This window comes from Poecilia latipinna, unplaced genomic scaffold, assembly GCF_001443285.1.
Source record: "Poecilia latipinna isolate Pla-1442-1.1 unplaced genomic scaffold, P_latipinna-1.0 Scaffold2907, whole genome shotgun sequence".
Taxonomy (NCBI): Eukaryota; Metazoa; Chordata; class Actinopteri; order Cyprinodontiformes; family Poeciliidae; genus Poecilia; species Poecilia latipinna.
The window spans coordinates 54,270-66,936 of record NW_015115523.1 but is presented as its reverse complement, the minus strand read 5'-3'; the positions used below and the strand labels follow the sequence as shown (position 1 = coordinate 66,936).

The 12,667-nt window shown below is 37.4% G+C and overlaps 1 protein-coding gene across 1 annotated transcript in view; it reads left to right on the top strand.

The window, feature by feature from the left end:
* Window positions 1–2,935: 2,935 nt before the first annotated feature.
* LOC106939558 (phospholipase D1-like) overlaps window positions 2,936–12,667 on the top strand; it is a 32,986-nt gene continuing 23,254 nt past the window's right edge. The window contains exons 1-4 of the mRNA XM_015021993.1: window positions 2,936–3,135; window positions 11,162–11,323; window positions 11,397–11,560; window positions 12,400–12,542. Of these exons, the coding sequence (XP_014877479.1) occupies window positions 11,194–11,323; window positions 11,397–11,560; window positions 12,400–12,542 (437 nt within the window). The 5' untranslated portion in view covers window positions 2,936–3,135; window positions 11,162–11,193. The remainder of the gene's footprint in view (window positions 3,136–11,161; window positions 11,324–11,396; window positions 11,561–12,399; window positions 12,543–12,667) is intronic.

Genomic DNA, 12,667 nt, shown 5'->3' with positions numbered 1-12,667 from the left:
TTTAAATAACAATTTTGGATTAGCTTAGATTATTTTTCTTAAGAATATATTTTTTTGGAAGCCAAAACATGTTTATATTTAAAGTGTTTGCTTGATCTATGTATGAAGTGGTACTTTTGTTTCTTGTTTAATTTGGTAGAAACACCGACATGAAATGGATAAATCCAAATATGCAAACAAAGGTTACAGAAATATCACAGAACCTTTTTCACTGACTGATTTCCAAATAAGGAAAATAACAACATTCTTTGTCTGTAAGAACCATGTGACCATGATAATATTTGACTTTTGGCCTTCATTATTCTTCCATTCATTTTTCTTATTAATAATATTTTATAAATGGGAGTTAGCTTAGCAGCTACCACACCCTAACATTTTGCACATTTCTTTACCTTCTTTTTGGCCTTGTAAATATTAAAAGTTGTTGTTTCTGTGTCTCCTTGCTGCTTTGGGAAGGTTAAACTTCAGTTTCTTGGTCAGAAAATGTTCATTTTGTTGCTTTGCGTTGAGTTTTTGTGGCCTCCTCGTCCAGATAAAGACACAAACTGTGTGCTAGCCGCGGTTGCTGGAGTGTGGGTGGGAGTCCGAATGCTTCGGTCCTCCTCTGGAATGTCAGCAATGAGTCTCGCAAACGCTCAACCCTCCAGTTTCCAGAAGATCCAACAAGTCCAACCAGTTTACAAACTCACTGTTTATCCAGACTGGAGAACAGCTAAAACCCAGGGCAATGTGTAAACACTTAAAGAAACATTTATTTTAGTGTCAAGTGTTTGGACTGAGAAATTAGCTTGATGTATAAAACAACCAAATATACCTAATCAGTGTTTTCTATGGTTTTGATACATTACATTTAAAGTGTGTGTGTATGTATATATATGTGTGTGTGTATATATATATATATATATATATATATATATATATATATATAAAACTAAACAAAAATATATATGACAGGTTTTAATGTGACTAATCTAGACAAAATGTTCAAATTGTTGGTCATCTCAAATAATAGTAATTATAGAATGACACATGATAGAAGCTCACCCATCACATGGGAACATAATGTTAATGGTATTTCTGTGTGAAGTGACTCACCTACAGCAACGCAGCGCAGTAAACCCAGCAAACCCAGCAAACCCAGTAGACCCAGCAGACCCAGCAGACCCAACAAACCCAACAAACCCAGTAAACCCAGCAAACCCAGCAAACCCAGCAAACCCAGTAAACCCAGCAAACCCAGTAAACCCAACAAACCCAGTAAACCCAGTTTATGTATGTAGCAGATTTAATCAACAAGGCCGTTCAAATTGCTTTAAATCATAAAAACAAAAATAAAAACATGCAGTCAATGAGGAACCAGAGACGAACATTACATCATCAAAATCATCGATACACATCAAATATGTTGGTCAATGTTTCTTTTCTTATGGTCCAAACTAAACTCTAAACATTCGCGTTTTAGCCTCGATTCAAAGGAACTCAGTGTTTCGGCTGTTTTTCAGTTTTCTGGAGGTTTGTTCCAGATTTGTGGTGGATAGAAGCTGAAAGCTGCAAAGTTTCCCTCCATGTCGAGTCGCGTTGCCACCGATGCAGAGCTTGTTTAGCATGTCGGTGTGAGTTTCTGTTTGCATGTTTGGGTGAAACTCTTTGGTCAAAGATCAGGAAACTCAGACCTTAACATCGATGTTTTAATGAACGTTTAACAGCAGCCGACAAACTAATCAACTAAAACATCTAAAAATACAAAAATGTTTCCCCATTGTTCAGATATTTGTTTTTTAAAACCACAAGAATCAACACATTTTGAAGCCAGACCATTGAAACTCGTTTTACTCGACCAGTCGACTCAATAACCGCCGTGACGTTTATGACGGATTGCATGAAGGAAACATGTTCTGACTTCTTGTCTGAATATGTTGGCAGCAGAAGCGGATCTCAGGGCTCAGCAGGTTATGGTAGGCGTGTCTGGCTGGGTGTGGTGGGGCAGAGCCGGTCTCTGGAGGTAAAGCTCACACAATAAAACGATTCACTGGTTATACTTCTGAAACGACTCTGAAATTATTTTTAGTTTCCATTTTGGTCATTTATAGAAATGACCAAAATGCCAAATGCATTTGGCATTTTTGGGTTTTTCATTGTAGTTTAGTTTTATTGTGACTTTTTGTCTAATTAGTTGGTTTTAATTAGTTTTTAGAGTGTGTTTGATGGTTTTTGTAACTTAAATACATTTATAACTTAAATAGTCAAGATTTAACACTCTAACTACTAATTAACCAATACTTTGGTTAATTTTTACATGCAGAATTAAAAAATGTTAAAGTATTTTATTGTGATTATGAAATGATTGAGTAATTAATACTCAACGGGAAAAAATGATTCAATTATTGAACAACCACCTGACTCTGGTGAAGGAATCAGATTTGAATCAAAAACTAAAAATCTTTTTGCTGCCAGATTATTGAATAAATAAACATTTTAACTCAACGTGGCATTTCTGTAGGAACGTGGACTGTGGACGCCTACATCTCCCAGAATGCTGTGCGGTTCAGTTCATATTCTATATATTGAATATTCTATTAGATGTGATATCTATTGAAATTGATCACCGTTGTGATATGTTATTGATTTATTGTCCATCCCTATCGTAAATAAAAATGAATTATTGCCCTTTAAAAATATTAATAATCAGAATTATTAATTTATCTTGGGTTTAATAGTTTGTATATTGCGACTCTTTTTTTAATGTGTAAATATTTAAACGGATTTAAAATCAGATTCTCTGAATGTTTCTGCAGCTTTAACGCTGAAAGCTCCTCCCTCTCCTCTCATTGGCTGATGTCTGGCTCCTCTAGCCAATCACAGCCGGTTGGTCAGTAAGCCCCGCCCCCTGGAGTCCTGCTGTCCGGTGTGAGCGTCTCTGCTGCAGTTTCAGCTGCGGCTCTCAGCCTTGTGACCGGCAGCTGGAGGGGCTGGGTGGCGGTGTGTGTGTAGCGGTGTGTGTGTCGGTGTGTGTGTAGCGGTGTGTGTGTCGGTGTGTGCAGAGGTTAAAGGTGAAGCTGCAGACCTGAGCAGGTGACCAGAGGACGTTTTATCCCTGTGAAGATGCTCGGCGTCCCTCAGGGTGTGCGGGTTCAGGTCAGTGTTGTGTTTGGATCTGACGGTTCTGTTTTCTCTCGGTTTGTTTTTCATAAAGTTTCCTAAAACGGGCTGATTGAGGATTAATCTCTGCTGAGGCGGGATTGTTCAGGCCTGCAGAAAAAACATCTCCTTCTTTGTTTCTGAAACGTTTTGATTCCTGTGCAAACATCCTGATTCACTCAAAGGGTTTTTAGTTTCACTAAGATGAATTAAAAACATGCTGTCATTCAGTCTAGTTTGTTATATGTGAATAAGTAAAATGTCAGCCAGGTAAATTTCTAACATATTTAAAAATAAATGTGAGCAGGTTCGTCCATCATGCAAATAATCATCAACATGGAAACCAAACAACCAACTACAGATAAAACTGATTTTGCAGATCTCAAAATCTGTCTGCAGTTTTTCTCATCTGTGTTTTTATGGAGGTGATTAAACTTTAATTCTTCGGTTCTGATAGAAATGAGTCAGCTGGAGTTCTGGTGAAATGTCAGCAGCAGTAATTATGCTTCAGAGAAACGTCTCCTCCCTCATAATTCAGCCACAGCTGCAGCTCAATCTGCTCAGGTTTTCCTTCCAGCTTCCTGTCTCTGGTTCCTGAAGGCTCTTGGTTCGTCTCAACGTTAGTTTTGGCAGATTAGCGGTGTGTGTGTGTTTGGTTAGCCTGGTGAGTGACGGTGTGTGTGAGGGGGGTAATAGTCCACCATGTACCCAATTACAGAGAGTGCTCAGTGGCCCGGAGGCAACGGCACCAACCGCAGCATCAGTGGCTTCAGATGCTGGAGAGTCGAGGTGTTTCTGCTTTAATCTGGATTGAAGCTCAGATGAAGATTATCTTGGAGCAGAAGGTTTAGGTGGGACGGATGTTTGGAGCCGTAGCCTCCAGACGTTTGGAGCCAAAGGGAATATTTGCAGAGTTCAGGAATCCAACCTGCAGACGCATTTAGAGACGTTTGAGTCCAGATGTTTACATACTCTGTAAAAACTGAAAGCTCCTGCTGTTCTCTGACCCTGACTGGGGCAGAGTATGGTAGTTATATTTACTTTTTTGAAAAAAATACACTTTTAGGCGTATCTGTACTACGCGGTGCTTTTTACTTGAGTAATTTTATTGTGACGTATTTAAACTCTTACTTGAATAAAACGTAACTCTGCTTCTGTTTAGAGGTGATCATTTATCATATCGTTTATCATTTACTGTGATAAATTTTAAAGAATTTTGATTTATTGTTGTCTCCGCCAGGTTCGGACTTGAGGTCCACATCGTTAATGAGCGCGGCGTGTTGAGGTGAAAGTTCACCTGGTTCTGGTTCTGGTTCTGGTTGATACTTTCTACAGCCTGTGTTGCACTGCTGTGGTTCCCAACACACACAGGTCATGTGACACTGAGGTCACATGATGTCACATTCAAATCAGTGAAATAAAATCTGGAAATTTCTCCTAAAAATTAGTAAAAAAAGATCTGAATAAGAATAATCAGAATAAATACAAGAATAATTGATAGTTTTCCACTTTGATTTTGTATTATTATTATTTAACGTTATCTCACCTTGTGTTTTGAATATTTGTCATCATTTGAATGAATCTGGTAATTTAACGTCTTTTTATAAAATCTGGTATGTTTTGTTGCTCTTCTTTTTTCATCTTATTGGGTCTGTCCGTCGTATGAAATCTGATTCTAATGGAACTGCAGTAAAACACATTATATATTTATCCAAGAATAAGATCCCAGGACGGTCATGCATACTTTATATGAGTATTAGTTGGACTGAGTACAGTTTTGGTCACCAGACAAACTGCAGGACGGCAAGACACCAGGCTGGAAAGAAAAATTAAACCTGGACAGATGTAAAAAACAAATGGGATCTGATTTTATGATGCAATCTGCAAAAATAAAAATGATTTAACTTCTAATTTTCCAAGATGTTTGCAGAAAAGTGACTGAATGTCTATTTAGATTTTTTTCTTATAAAAATGAAGCAATGTTGGTGAAAAACCTCGAAATTTCTCAGACTTGATGGAACTGGAATCGCTGTAAATTTTTAAAAACTGGATGAGCTTCTGCCTGGATGATGCAACAAAGTAAAATTAATGACAAAATAATGAAAATTAAAAAGATAAACAGGAATCTTAAAGCATTCAGTTAAAAAAAGAAGAAAAATCACATTTTCTTTAGATGGAAAATGTTTGATTTTGTTTTATTTTGTTTCTATTTTAAGTTTATGGGAAATGAGACCAAAAACATTCAATGATATTTTCTAAAATAAAGACTTGAACGTGTGCATCCGTTGAAGATGGCAAAAATATATCATTAAAATAACCAAAATATGGCCTACTTCTTTTAAATTAATTCTAAAAAATGGAAAGTAGATTTTTCTTAAAAGTAGCAAATCTGACTGTTTTTACATTTACATTTTTACATATTTTATTTTATTACCAAAATCTGAATTTGTTGATTTAATTTCACAGAATTAACAAAAATAAATAATTTCATGAGTTTTATATATCTTTTATTTGTAGTTTTATGACATTGCTGATGGAAAAAATAGCAATCTTACATTAATTTAGTAGTAAAAAAGAAAACCCACTGAGAAGTTTGAACAAATTTGTCCTAAAAGTTTTTTGTTTCTGTACGCTGAGCCACTCCCAGTCTGCCCAGTTCAGCTCTGGTTTAAATGTATTTTCTGATAAATCTCGGAGCTCCTCTGTTTGCTTTTAGTCATAACTTAAAAACAAAGATCTTCTATTTCAGGCCTCAACACGCGTTTCACTCGTCTGACCCGTTTCTTGTTGACTGGAGCTGAAAAGCCGGAGTTTCTGCTGGACCTCATGCAACTGAATGAGGATAAAGTAGAAACATAACTGTGTCAGTTTGGATGTTTTTGCTGATGTTTTGATGAAAGAACAGGTTGATTTAGGTAAAAATGTGAAGGTAGATGAGGCGTTCAGGGGCGGCTCAGACCTTGACTTGTGGTTGAACTTGGAGTCGTGACTTTCTGCGCCGCCGGTTCAACCAGACTCACGTCTTCCTCGGGTTAACAATGATTCTCTGTTTCCAGCAGAGAATCGAGCCGCTCAGGATGTTTGCTCTGCATGCTTTGCATACTACAAACACTCAGCTCTCTCTGAACGCGTCCCAGCAGCAGGTTGTGGCGACCCGCCGGACCCAAAGCACCGGATCGATTTGCATGACAGTTATCAGAGTTTGCTGAGGTGATGTTAGAATATTTTACATGTATACACAGAAAACTGCAGGAATCATCTTTTGGTGGAGGCAGAGTGATGCTGTGGTGGCTCAGGCCTAGCATAAGACACCATGCTAAACGTTAGCTTAGCATTCACTGCTTATATCCTTTGGAAAAGTCGATTGTAATACCTTGGTATTGTTCTCATGATGAGACTGTAGGTCAAATATCTGGATATTTTTTTTTACTTTTCTTCTCTCCATTATAAACTATTTTCTCCACCAGAAGTGGCACTAAAATATAACCATAGAAGAAGAACTACCAAAGCTCAAATACTTTAGATTTCCTTCTAAAAATGCCGATAACTGCCTATTATAATACTTTAAAAACCAGATATGTCCTAATATGCATTAATACGCACAGTGAAACCGTCTTGGCGCTAACGCAGAAGCTAGCATCTTGGGCTTCAGCCAATCAGCGCCTGGATTGGCTGCTTTGCAAACGCCAGCCAATATAAGCCACATTGTATTTACAAAAAAGCTGATATATTTACAAAAATCATCACAAATAATTTGTAGTCGTGTCCCACAGAAAAATTCACAAATACTGAACTGAATATTGAAGTACGAAGCAGAATCAGTCGCACGGCGTTAGCAGAGAAGATCAGCTCTGCTGCAGACCTGCTAACTCTGTAACAAATGAGGCACAATTTAAAGGAAAATAAACAGATTTTATATAATATCTATTACCAAGAAGCATTGTTACAAAAAGTAATCCACCAAACACACATTCTTTTCTTTTTGTGCTCCATCTCCTCTAGATTAGCGGCCAAATTTAGCTGCTAATCAGATCCAAGAAAAATGTTTGGAATCAAACCTGTTGAGAGCTGAGCGTTGATTCGGTTCAGACAGAAACTTGTGATTCCAGGTTCTCTGGACATTTTTCACACGTTCAGCTGAAGGCGTCCATTAGGCGACGCGTCAGATGAGCTGCGGCGTCTTTCCAGGCCTGATTATGGATTAATCAGGCCTGGATTAATCAGGATTAATAAAGTGGCCGTTCAGGCCGTCAGCAGGCGGTCAACGCTGATAAAGCTGCTGAGGTTCATGAAATCAGATCTAAATATAATAAAATAAAATTAACTGGTTAATCTGTTAATTTGTGATTTAACATCGAAGCCGATTCGTTTTCACTTTTACGATTTCTTCTTTTATGGTATGGAGCACCAAAGATGTGTTTTTCTGTTTTCATTCAGTCAAATCAAATTTTATTTAAATTACAGTTAATAAAATCTGTGAGCTTCTGTTGGAAAGTGAACACAATCACTAGGCCTGTTGCAATAAACAATAAATCAACTAATCACATAATAAACTAAAACAAACTCAGTAATATTTATTTTCATAATTTATCATTTTTCTCTTTCGGCCAAAAACTGGATGATAAAAGTTTCCAGTTTCAACTCGACGTCTTTCTGAGGAATAACTTTGTTTACAGAGACTTAATAATTCATATTATTTATTTCTATTTATTCTTTCTGAATATTTAAAATGTTTTCCAGTCGGTTAAATTTTCATTAGATTTTAAAGTTCATTTGAGAATATATTCTTGCTTTATTATTGTGCCTTTATCAATATAAATGGTCTAAAAGCAACAATATTATCATTTAATTTGATAACTTCTGGCATAATTTATCATAACAGGTCTAACAGTGACAGACTCCATGTTTTATATCCTAATTTAATTCTGAGACTAAATCTATTTTATGGTAACTGACTTTGTCTTGTTGATGTGTTTATTGTCACTAAATCAACCTTCACTTCCCGTTTGAAGTTCTGACCTTTATTCTGTTCTGGTGAAACTTTATCTGACCTAAATGCTGGAAGTATTTTTGTTTAGTTTCAAATTTCTTAGTAAACATAAAATAAAAAGAAAACTAACTTACAAGTAACTTTTCAGCAAGACATAGAAACTTGGTTTGAGTCAATAATTCCTCAATATTAATGAAAAAATACTATTTATAAAGAGAAATAATCTACCAGTGGAATGAGACATTTTGTCTCATTAGTTAAAATCTCTTGGCAGATTATTTCACTTATAAATATTACTTTTTCATCAATATTAAGAAATTACATTCCTTTATGTTGCTGTAAAGTAACTTGTGAGTCAGTTTAGTTTTATTTCATGTGGAATATTCCAGCATGAGGATCTGCTGATAGACGTTGCGTCTCCTTTTCTCTCTGGTTTCTGCGGTTCCGTCTTTGTCGGCTGCGTTTTGCAGGAGGAAGTGAAAGCAGACGGAAACCACCATTTCACTTTCTGTGGAGCCCAGAAATGTCTCTGACAGGGAAGTGAACCAGTGAAACCTTTTGAATATCATTTAGATCGTAAACAAATAAAGCTTCAGGATTTTGGCTTCCGGTTGGCAGAGCAGCGGTGATGTTTTAATGTGACTTTTACAGAAAGCTGAGGAGGTTTTCACTGAACTGCTCCGTTTATCCACCAGAATAAAAAACAAGCCGAGCACATTTTAAAACTTCTGTCTGTTTTATAGTCGGTAAAGCAAAACAACATGGTGGCCTTTTTTCATGTGATCAGTAACCAAACGTTACTACTGGCGAAAACGCTGAAGAAGACGACAGGAAGTGGCAGGAGCACGAAGGCACTGCATGTTTTTAATGGCTTATCAGGTGAACTAACTTATTCACCTGCGATTTTGTGTTTCTTATTTAAAAACATCATAATTAGTTTATTGACGGCCAGGTGATGCTGATCAAACTGAACCAAAAGATTTCGGTTTATGATTTAAGGGGAAGGTCGCTTTCCTTTCCAAAGCACAAGTTTAACGTCTTATCAAGTATTTTTGGTCTAGATTCTTGAACAGATTTGTTAAAACACATGAAATAAGACAAAACTGACGTATAAGTAATTTTTCAGCAAAGAATCTTGTTTTAAGTCAACACTTCCTGAATATTGATGAAAAAAATATTTATTTCATTGGCAGATTAATTCAATTAAAATGTGAAAAATGTCATTATAAGTGAAATAATCTTAATATTTTCTCATCAATATGAAGAAGTTAACTGAAAGTTGCTGAAAAGTTATTTTTGAGTTTTGTTTTATTTCAGCTGTTCTAGATATTTGCACTAAAAACTAAACTCAAAAACTTTATAAGATTTTGTGTTTTTGCAGTGAAGCGGGTTGGTTTCCATGGCAACTTACGTGAAAAATGTTTGTATAACTGCAGAGAAACGACATGATTTTAGTCTAAATTCACAGCTTTCCAAATGTTTCCGCCAATATTTGATGACAGACGGCTGAAAGAAAAGGCAGCTGTTGGAAACCAAAATGATGTTACAGGTTTATTCTTGAAGATGTTCTGGTTTTCAGCCGTTTCTCTCTGCTGCCGTGTTTCCTCCTCGGATCGGATCCGATGCGACGCTAATCCAGACATCCAGGATTAGCAGCGAAACACGGATTCATGTCTGAGCGTATTCCTGTAGGAACACGTGGGAGTTTTATGGAGGAAGAAGAAACCGGGTCAAACGGCGGCTGAGCTCAGTCATGAATGAAGAGGATCGAGTCGAGGGATTTTCACTGAAACTGACCCAGAAACACAAACGGAGAGAAAACAGCAGCTCAGCAGATATTAGCAGATAAATTACTCTTTAAACAAGTCGGACAATATTTAAAAACTACAACTTTATCCTTTTAATTAGATTTTCATGTTGAAAATCATAAACTGATCCTCTGCTGATCAGCAGCAGATTTCCATTCACCCTGTTTCACATCAATCAAATTTTATCTGTATTGCACATTTCAGCAGAAAGGCATTTCAAGGTGCTTTACATAATTAAAAAACAGAATAAAACAGCATGTGGCATTGAATTAACAGTAAAAAAGAGAGAGATTTTGGAAAAAAAAGATGGAAACATACTTTTGTTGCAGAATTTAAGCGCCTGTCGTCGCCGTTTAACACGGTTTCATCCAGACCATCTGGAGGTTCAGTTGTTGAAAAGTTTCATTTAGTTTTGATTTTTCTTTTTGTTTTTTCATATTTTTAATGTTTGTTGATTATCGTTGTTTTTAAAGTGCTTTATGAATAAAGTAGTTTAAGCAAAGTTTAAATGTTTTGGTTTCTAACAGGATTGAACTGGTTTTTTTCTGCTGGTTGGTTTGTAGATTCATGTTTTCAGACTCAAGGTGCCACTTTAAATGTGTTTTTATTTCTCTTACCAACATTTTTAATTTGATGTGAATGCAGTGCAGTCAGATTCTCCTTTAGTGGGAGTTTCAGTTTCACCTGGTTCCAGTTCTTTAAAAATCTCCTTTTGCTGTCTAGTTATTAATCTGTTAATCCAGAAATAATCCCCAGATCAGCCTTACTCTGCACTGATGTTCAGTCCAGCAGAAAAGCTTTTCACATGTTGATGGTAGAAGGATTTATTTTATTTTATTACAAATGATCAAGAGTTCAGTTGCGTTTCAGGCAATAAAATGTTTACTTTCTTATTTAAAAATGAATTTAATTATTTGTTTAATGTATTTGTAATATTGTATAAAAAAGGCTTAAATTAGAAACAAGCAGAATGTACAGATTTTTTTTTATCTGATTAATCGGAAGAATCGACAGATTAATCAATAACTAGATAATCGTTACTTTTTTAAACCATTAAAATATTCGGCTCTAAGTGTTTTAGACGGGATATTAGCTGAAATATTTGTATATTTCAGCTGCTAACAGTGATTGCTCTTCCACAGGTTCACTATAATGAGCTTTTAGGTTTTGGTGTTTTTCTCTGGTTGACTGAAACAAACCCTTCTGCTGTTACCTGTCTCTCCAGGTGAGCCCTGGGCTCCAGACGAAGTGTTAGCCATGCTGCGGCAGTCCGAGCCGACCTCTAGCACCTTACACCTGGTGGCCAGCGACATGACCTCCATCATGGAGCAGCTGGACACTAAAGACCTCGACGTCGGCGACGGCGAATTCCCCACAACGGAAGCCGGTAGCCGCCTTCGCTTCGCGTTCATTTCCTTCTGTTTCCTGCCGGTTTGTCACGCTGGCTGTTGTCCTCGCAGGCGACCGGTTGCCCTTCACTGCGATTTACAGTCTGGTGGGTTTCAAGGAGTCCGACGCCATGGTCTTCCTTTCCTCTCCCATCACCGCCAAAATCTTGGAGGTGGAGCGATACACGTCGAATCAGGATCGCTTCAACAACACCGTCCAGAGGAGCGTCAACAAGGTGCCCGTTTCACTTTTCACTTCTTCTGCAACAAATGACATGTTTTGGCTTTAATAACTGTTAATAACTGCTGAGGACTCAGGGGCCCGAACTGTTGGCAACATGAATCCTAAATCTGAAAATCCTCAGGGGCCATTTTGTTTTTCTCACTTGAAACGCAAAATAATTTTATTGTGCAGCTTTTTTGTCTTAATAAAATAGTTTCCAAACTTTTTAGTTTTTTTTTTTTTGTTTAATTGGTCTATAAAACCTTTTAGTCTATTTCCAGCAACAAAAAGGAAAACTCTTCACAAAACATCCATTCACCAAGTTTAGGAGAATAAATGTTAAATGAGAATAAAAGACTTTAAGTTGCTGGTGTGAAAACACAGCTAACAAAATAAAAGTTCTTGGTGAAAACACTTTCTATTAAAGGAGAATTAAATTTGTCACTGAACGTCTCGTCCTAAAAAGATGAAAAGTTCCCACTGAAGGTCAGATTTGTAGCTGTATTATTGAACTGCATTTGGGGGCCACTCAGAATTATTCTAAGGGCCACAAATGGCCCCCGTGCCACACTTTGGGGAATCTGTGCCAGCAGCAAGAGGCACACAGGGTGAGTGAAGAGCCCAATGGAGCCTTAGAAACGTGAAAAAGTTATTTTTAATAAAATTATTTTCAAAGAAAAAATGATTTAATCTACAAACAGTAAACCAAAACATTCTGGCTGCTTTAATGTTTCAGTCGGTGTTAAATCATGTCGTTTTCCCTTAAGGAGCAGATTGATGGTGAAATGTTTGGCCAAGTTTCCGAAGCAGCTTCAGAAATGCGGTGAACTGACCGGGTCCATGTTGTTGCAGGCGACGCCGGCCATGTACCGGATCGAGCTGAAACACGGAGAGTTCACCTGGGAGGTGAAGAAGAAGGAGAAACACTTCGTGGAGCTGCACCGGGACCTGAGGGCCTACAAGGCGCTGAGGAGGCTGCACCTGCCGTCACGAGGGTAAGGCTGCTGGAAACATGGCAACCTGCTGCTGGAAACATGGCAACCTGCTGCTGGAAACATGGCAACCTGCTGCTGGAAACATGGCAACCTGCTGCTGGAAACATGGCAACCTGCTGCTGGAA